Source organism: Propithecus coquereli, unplaced genomic scaffold (assembly GCF_000956105.1).
Source record: "Propithecus coquereli isolate 6110/MARCELLA unplaced genomic scaffold, Pcoq_1.0 Scaffold3, whole genome shotgun sequence".
Lineage (NCBI taxonomy): Eukaryota > Metazoa > Chordata > Mammalia > Primates > Indriidae > Propithecus > Propithecus coquereli.
In genome coordinates, this window is record NW_012148618.1 from 15,526,338 (window position 1) to 15,534,395 (window position 8,058).

General features: G+C 38.0%; 1 protein-coding gene across 1 annotated transcript in view; it reads right to left on the bottom strand.

Annotated features, from left to right (window-relative positions):
• The window catches only part of SPG11 (spastic paraplegia 11 (autosomal recessive)), a 114,117-nt gene that overhangs the window by 103,786 nt on the left and 2,273 nt on the right, over positions 1-8,058 (bottom strand). Inside the window, exons 3-4 of the mRNA XM_012649141.1 lie at positions 6,725-6,991; positions 5,222-5,423 (exon numbers count right to left, since the gene is read on the bottom strand). Coding sequence (XP_012504595.1) covers positions 5,222-5,423; positions 6,725-6,991 — 469 coding nt within the window. The remainder of the gene's footprint in view (positions 1-5,221; positions 5,424-6,724; positions 6,992-8,058) is intronic.

Consider the following 8,058-nt stretch of genomic DNA (forward strand, 5'->3'; position numbering starts at 1 on the left):
GGTGGGGTATGTATGCCTGTAGTCTCATCTACTCAGGAGGCTGGTGCAGGAGAATCACTTGAGCTCAGGAGTTTGAGGTTACAAGTGAGCTGTGATTGTGATCTAGCCTGGGCAACAGATCTTGAGGGGAAAAAGGAACCTAAGGAATGATTTTCAGCAGAAAAGCAATATGATCATATGCAGAAAAGTAGCTAGGGGGGAGAAGGGGAAGCACTTAATCTCCTTCAATGAAATTATTAAATATTAATTTTTTAACAATTTGAAGGTAATGTATTAACATAACATGCGTGGGGGCGATGATAAAAAGAAGTTAGAGAAGGCAGGGTGAGAACGAGAAGAGAGGCTGCATGACAAGGTAGTTCCCCCACCAAAAAATGTAGATACCCTGCCCTAGATGTTAATGCAGGGCTACACCTCTGATAATTGTATGTGTTTTAACAACATTATTTTGGCTACTATATGGAGGATGGATTTGAGGGAATAAGAACAGACATGAGGAGACCAATTTGGAAGCTGTTAAGGTAGTTCAGGTAAGAGATGATAGTGGCAGACATTAATGACAAAGGAGTAGAGAAAAGTAGACAGATTCAAGAAACATTCAGGCAGTAGAATAGCTAGGACCTGGTGCTTAACTGGATGTGGATCTAATACCAAAAAGAGGTTGGAGATACAGCAGTCCCCCCTTATCCTTGGGGGATATATTTTAAGACCTCCAGTGGGTGCCTGAAACCTCAGATAATACTGAACCCTATATATACAGTTCATCCTTGAACACCACATGTGTGGACATTGCAGGTCCATTTATATGCAGACTTTTTTCAATAAATATACTGGAAAATTTTTTGGAGATTTGCAACAATTTGTAAACTCAGATGAATTATGTAGCTTAGAAATATCAAAAAATTAAGAAAAAAGTATGTCAAGAATGCATAAAATATATGTAATATTAGTCTATTTTATCATTTACTACCATAAAATATGCTCAAATCTACTATAGAAAGTTAGTCAAAACTTACACAAACACAGACCATATATGGTGCCATTCACAGTCAAAAGAAATGTAAACAAATGTAAAGATGCAGTATTAAATCATAACTGCATAAATTAACACATTGTACTGCTGCAATAATTTCATAGCCACCTCCTGTTGCTACTGCAGTGAGATCAAGTGTTTGAAGTTACCGCTTAAAACGCTATGTGACACTAATCATTTCCATGTTAGCAGCTCCTCTCTCCAGTGAATTGCGTATTGCAGTAAAAAGTGAACTCTCACAGTTCTCAAGTATTTTCCATCATGTTTAGTATCCTACTGTAAAACTCTGAATACCAACATGGGAACTATACAAAATACCACTAGAGATGCTGGAAGTGCTCCCAAAAGGCAGAGAAAAGTCATGACGTTACAAGAAAAAGTGGAATTGCTGGACATGTACTGTAGATTGAGGTTTGCAGCTGCAATTGCCTCCCATTTCAGACAGATAATTGATTCATGTTGTTAACAGATGACATAAACTTATAGTATCAATAAATACAGTAATGTAAACGTGTTTTCTCTTCCTTATGATTTTCTTAATAACATTTTCTTTTCTCTAGCTTACTTTATTGTAAGAATAGAGTATGTAATACATATAACATACAGAATATGTGTTAAATGACTGTTTATGTTATTGATAAGGCTTCCAGTCAACAGTAGGCTATTATTAGTTGTTTTGGGGAAGTCAAGTTACACAAAGATTTTCGACTGTGTGGGGGTTGGCACCCCAGGCTCTCAAGTTATTCAACAGTCAACTGTGTCATGTTTTTTCCTGTGCATACATACCTATGAAAAGTTTAATTTAAAAATCCAGCACATGGCCAGGCACGGTGACTCACGCCTATAATCCTAGCACTCTGGGAGGCCGAGGTGGGAGGATTGCTTGAGCTCAAGAGTTCAAGACCAGCCTGAGCAAGAGCAAGACCCCGTCTCTAATAAAAATGGAAAGAAATTAGCCAAAATAACTAAAAATAGAAAAAATTAGCTGGGCATGTTGGCGCGTGCCTGTAGTCCCAGCTACCTGGGAGGCTGAGGCAGGAGGGTGGCTTGAGCCCAGGAGTTTGAGGTTGTTGTGAGCTAGGCTGACTCCATGGCACTCTAGTCCAGGCAAGAGAGAGACTCTGTCTCCAAAGAAAAAAAATCTGGCACAATAAGATTAACAACAACTAATAATAAAATAAAACTATAACAATATACTATAATAAAAGTTATGCAAATGCAGTCTCTCTCTAAGTATCTTAGTGTATGTAATACTTCTGGACCGCAGCTGACTGTGAGAAACTAAAAGAGTGGAAAGCAAAACCACAGGTAAGGGGAGACTACTGTATAGGAAAGAGAAGAAATAGAGAAAGGTCTCTGAGGAGAGAAGGAATGGGATCTAGTGCACACACAGAGGGATGGGCCTTCATAGGAAGAGGGGAACTGAGAAACCAACGGAGCTCCCATTAGATGGGCTCTATTTCCTTTATAAAGCAGAAGGAAAGGTCATCTAAGAAAAGTTGGGAATAAAGAAATGAATGGAGGTTTGAAGAAAATAAAGAAGGTTTAAAAACACTGATGTAAAGAATAGACTCATGAAACATCATTGTTCAATTTCCATGGAGTATTGAGAGACCAACTGAAGATGGTGAATGTAAAACAGGGGTATCAATTTTCCTTTGTAGTTTTCTCACAAGTGTTCAGTTCCTTGACAGTAGGCACTGAGAAGACACAATAAAGGTTTCATTCAGGGTTGAGATTTTGCCAGAACAAATTGGAAAGAGAGGGAAGTGAATGGGGGTGGGGATGGAGAATGGAAGGTCAATGGATTGGAAATTCCAGTGAGGTCAGATGACAAGTGAAGTGCTGTATTTGAGTAAGCTGGCAAGTCTGGGAAGTTGTGATCAGAGAGTGAGGTGTGTAGAGTGGCAATTTGGGGGAGGAGCAATTTCAAATACTGATAAAGCCCAGGGTATGATTATGGGAGTGGACAGCTAAGGTAAATTGGAAAAAAAAGTCACTGACAATGAAATGAAAAAGTATACCACAAATGTTTGTTCTGAAGGAGCTTATAAACCTATGGGAAACATGAAAAAAGTTGGGAAATAATATGAGACTATATGACTAAGTGCTAAACTGTGGTTCAAAGCAGAAGTGCACTAAAGTTCAAAGAACAGAAAAATTATGAAATGAGTATAAAATTACAGATGGAAGAAGTAGCTGAATAGGCTTTCCTCCTCCCTCCTTAGTTAGCAAATTATTTTCCAACTGGATGATCAAGAGATATCTCTACACATACGGGGTATGTTCCATCAGTAAAAATGGTCGACTAATAAACAAGAACACAATCTGAGAATGTGCTAACCATCCCTATTCAAAGACTTTTTAAAAAATTAAAAGCTCTTTTAAAGTAAATGAAAACATCACAGCTGTAAAGAGTTCTGGTGGATAAAGATGAATTTACCCTTCTTGTAATACAAATAATAAGCAATAAAACTCATCAAAAAGCATTCCCAGTTATTCAAGGATTTAGTAGAACCAAAAATCCTAAGGGTTTTCAATGGATTTAAATGCAACTGGCTTTTCTTCCCTTCCTCCCTACTTCTCTCTTTCAACAGAATCTCACTCCGTCATGGTCCAGGGTAGAGTGCAATGGCATCTGCAACCTCAAACTTCTGGGCTCAAGAGATCCTCCTCCCTCAGCCTCCTCAGTAGCTAGGACTCCAGGCGCATGCCACTTCGCCCAGCTAATTTATTTTCTATTTTTGGTACAGACAGGGTCTAACTCTTGCTCAGGTTGGTCTCGAACTCCTGACCTCAAGCAATTCTCCCACCTCAGCCTCCCAATGTGCTAGGATTACAGGCATGATGCACTGCGCCTGGCCTAGCCTATTTTTAGATAAGCAAGCTGCAATGAATAGGCTGCTGTGCCACACACCCCTCTCAAACATTATAAAATTAGAAGCAACTAGAATACCTAAATCAAAATGTAACACAAACATGCACTCAGTTATTACTAACATATTTAAACAACCACAAGTTCAGGTTCTCCAAGGGAAATCCTCAGCTGGAGAAAGCTAGCTGAATACATCTTGTCAAGGTCCTTTAAGAGAAGAGTGATCCCCAAGGCAGCCAGGATCACAAGCCACAAAAGCAGCAATTCTAACACAGGGTAAATCTCATTTCTCTCCTATTCTAATGTGGAGCACAAGGTGAGTGAATTTAAAAGCCAAGGGCTTGGCCCAGCGTGGTGGCTCACACCTATAATCCTAGCACTCTGGGAGGCCGAGGCGGGCAGATTGCTTGAGCTCAGGAGTTCGAGACCAGTCTGAGCAACAGCAAGACCCCATCTCTACTATAAATAGAAAGAAATTAGCCAAACAACTAAAAAAATAGAAAAAATTAGTCAGGCACAGCGGTGCGTGCCTGTAGTCCCAGCTACCCAGGAGGCTGAGGCAGGAGGATCGCTTGAGCCCAGGAGTCTGAGGTTGTTGTGAGCTAGGCTGACGCCATGGCACTCTAGCCCAAAGTAACACAGTGAGACTCAGTCTCAAAAGCCAAGGGCTTTTAAAATTGTGTAACCTTGGCCGGGCGCGGTGGCTCACGCCTATAATCCTAGCTCTCTGGGAGGCCGAGGCGGGCAGATTATTTGAGCTCAGGAGTTTGAAACCAGCCTGAGCAAGAGCGAGACCCCGTCTCTACTAAAAATGGAAAGAAATTAATTGGACAACTAAAAATATATAGAAAAAAATTAGCCGGGCATGGTGGCGCATGCCTGTAGTCCCAGCTACTCGGGAGGCTGAGGCAAGAGGATCACTTGAGCCCAGGAGTTTGAGGTTGCTGTGAGCTAGGATGATGCCACGGCACTCTAGCCCGGGGCAACACAGTGAGACTCTGTTTCAAAAAAAAAAAAAAAAAAAACTGTGTAATCTTGATTGCTTCTATTTATGTGATATAACCCACATATAACATATTATATAAATCAAAATAAAAACTTTGATGTACATGCAGAAATACATAGGAGGCCAGTGATAATTTGTATGCATTTATACAGCAACTACCTCACTATGTAATAGTTAGAACATGATCTAACTAATCAGAAAAAGAAAATTGGTTAAAAATTAAAAAACTAGTAAGTATATTTTTAACCTCTTGTGGCTCTAATTATTAATATTTACCTCAAATTAGAAACTGCAGTAATCTACATACCTGAAATACAAATTTAAGTTAAGAGCAATTGCAGAGTTGGAGGAGCTGACAATCACCACAACATCTAGGTCTTGAGACACTTTCAGTGAAGTAAAAGAAGAAATCTTGGCTGGCTCCTGTTGCTGCTCATTATACATATCTTCCTGGTGAAGTACTAAATCCACATGAGCTACATGTGTACCATCCACAAGGTCAAAAATGTCTTTGAGGTAGAGTTAAAGAAAATGTCAGTTTTATAAGTATGCCTAACCACTTAAAACACAGGACAGGACAGAGCTATAGACTTTATTGCTCCAACCTTGTAGGTATAATTAGAAACTGAGGCAACCCCCATAATAATCAGATGACTACAAAGTTGGTGGCACAATAAACAATCTGATACAGAGTTCATTCAACAATACCTACTGAAGATCCATCCTGTGCCAGGCCCTGACACACTGCTATTTTCCAATAGTGCTATCCAAGAGATTAGGTGAACCTAATTTTAATATATTTTATGTAACCAATACTATAAATCCAAAATATTATCATTTCAACATGTAATGAATATAGAAATTGGCCTATTTTTTTTCTCATATAAGTATTCAAAATCTGGTATTTTACACTTATAGCACATCTCAATTTGGATACTAAATTTTCATTGGAATTACCTGATCTGCATTTAGACTTTGTAAAATTTATAGCTGAAAGTCAGAAATAAAGTTGTTCCAAATATACTTAAAAGTTCTCCAATAACTGAATTGAGTATCAGCTTTTAAATATAAAGTAATTAAATAAAATTAAGAATTCAGTTCCCAAGTCATGCTAGCTAATTTCAAGTGCTCAATAGCCATATACGCCTAGTGCCTACTATGTTGGAACTAGGTTCTACAACCTGCCAACAAAAATTAAGTTAATCTAGTATTTACAATATTTTTGCAAAAATGATACACCTAAAATATAAAAACCATTCTTTTAATTCAGAAATAAAAGTCCCAAAATCATATAAGGGGTCATTTTTCAAATCTTCAAAATAATTTTGCTGATGACACCTATACATCTGATAGAGACAAAATATTTTCCAAAAACAAATTAATAATGGTTAAGCAAACCATTTGTTAATATGATGGAATCACCATTAGAGATAAGAGGTGGATTATATTCATACATAAAAAAATATGAATCACATCATAAGCGGTCATTTCAATCCTTCCTGGAACAAGCGCCATAGCAGATATTCAATAAGTACATTTTGAATAAATAGGTAATACAGAGCATGTACAATTTTAAAAGACCATGAACGCATATGAATAAGATGATGACTATGAAAATTATGCATATACCAGAAAATATTCAAATAGAATATACAGTAATATAATTGAGTATTTTGAGTATCATTTTCCCTGAAAAATTAATCACTCTCCCTATATCCCAGCCCCCAAAACTAAAAATCTAAAAAGGCTCATTTTTCTAGGTATTCTCCTCCCCTACAGTATCAATAAACATCTTTATTGCCAAGGATACAGATCCAGCCTAAGCTACTCAAAATGAAAAGAATTTCTCTGCAGAGCTGTGCGTCGACAATCACATCCACTGCCTGTGCAGGCAAGGGTAGTGTGAAACACTTGAGTACTCTAATTTCAGCATCTCTTTCAGGAAAAATAATGCACAGGACAATACATTTGTTGATCAACAATAATGATGTGTTACTGTGAAATGACAGAATTCTCAAAGACAGTAAGGAAATACCTACAAAACAAAAGGATATTATTTCAAATACACAGTCATAATTTTACAACTGGTAAATTTGATTTTATAAACATAACACAAATAGTTACCTATTGCAAAAAAGCAAAAAAGAAACTGCACTTAGTCCAACTCTAAGCAGTTATTGTTCAGACCCACCTAAGTAAATGGTTATTGGGAGGTGGGTAAAAGGATGAATAAAGATGGCCCACTCTGATTCCTTCTGTTTATGGCCAAAGTCAGACAGCACACCAAAAATAAGATTCAAAAAAGTCAATTTACCCATGTGACCCCACAAGAATAATCAGATTTATTTTTTTTTTTGAGACAGAGTCTTACTCTGTCACCCTGGGTAGAGTGCAATAGCATCATCATAGCTCACTGGAACTTCAAACTTCTACGCTCAAGTGATCCTCTTGCCTCAGCCTCCTGAGTAGGTGGGGCTACAGGCATGGCTAGTTTTTCTATTTTTAGTAGAGATAGGGTCCTGCTCTTGCTCAGGCTGGTCTCCTGACCTGAAGGGATCCTCCTGATCCTTCCACACTGGCCTCCCAGAGTGCTAGGATTACAGGCATGAGCCGCCCAGCCAGATTTTTTTTCTTTTTTTTTTTTAAAGAAAAAGAAGGAACCTTAGAATCAAGGATGGAGAGTATGCTACTGCCTTAAAAACAGAAGCCCAAGTGCTCTGATTTCTGCTCCCTGCAGACATCAGGACAGGACACAGTCAACAACTCTGTAACCAGTCTAGATCAGCACTGTCCAACAGAAATATAAAGTGAGCCACACATGTAATTTTAAGTTTTCTAGTAGCCATTGAAAAGAAACAGGAAAAATTCATTCCAATATATATTATTTAGCTCATTTCTGAAATATTTCAACATGTAATTAGTAAAAAAAAGTTAAAATGTTTTACTTTATTGGTAGTAAGTCTTCAAAATCTGATATATATATGACACTTAAAGTACATCTTAATTCACATTAACCACATTTCAGGTGCTCAACAGCCCCATGTGACTGGTGACTACTATATGGGACAATGTAGATCTCCCTCCCTGATTTCACATCTATAAGAACTTGTCCTGTAATATATAAAATTATATGACTGGCTGGGT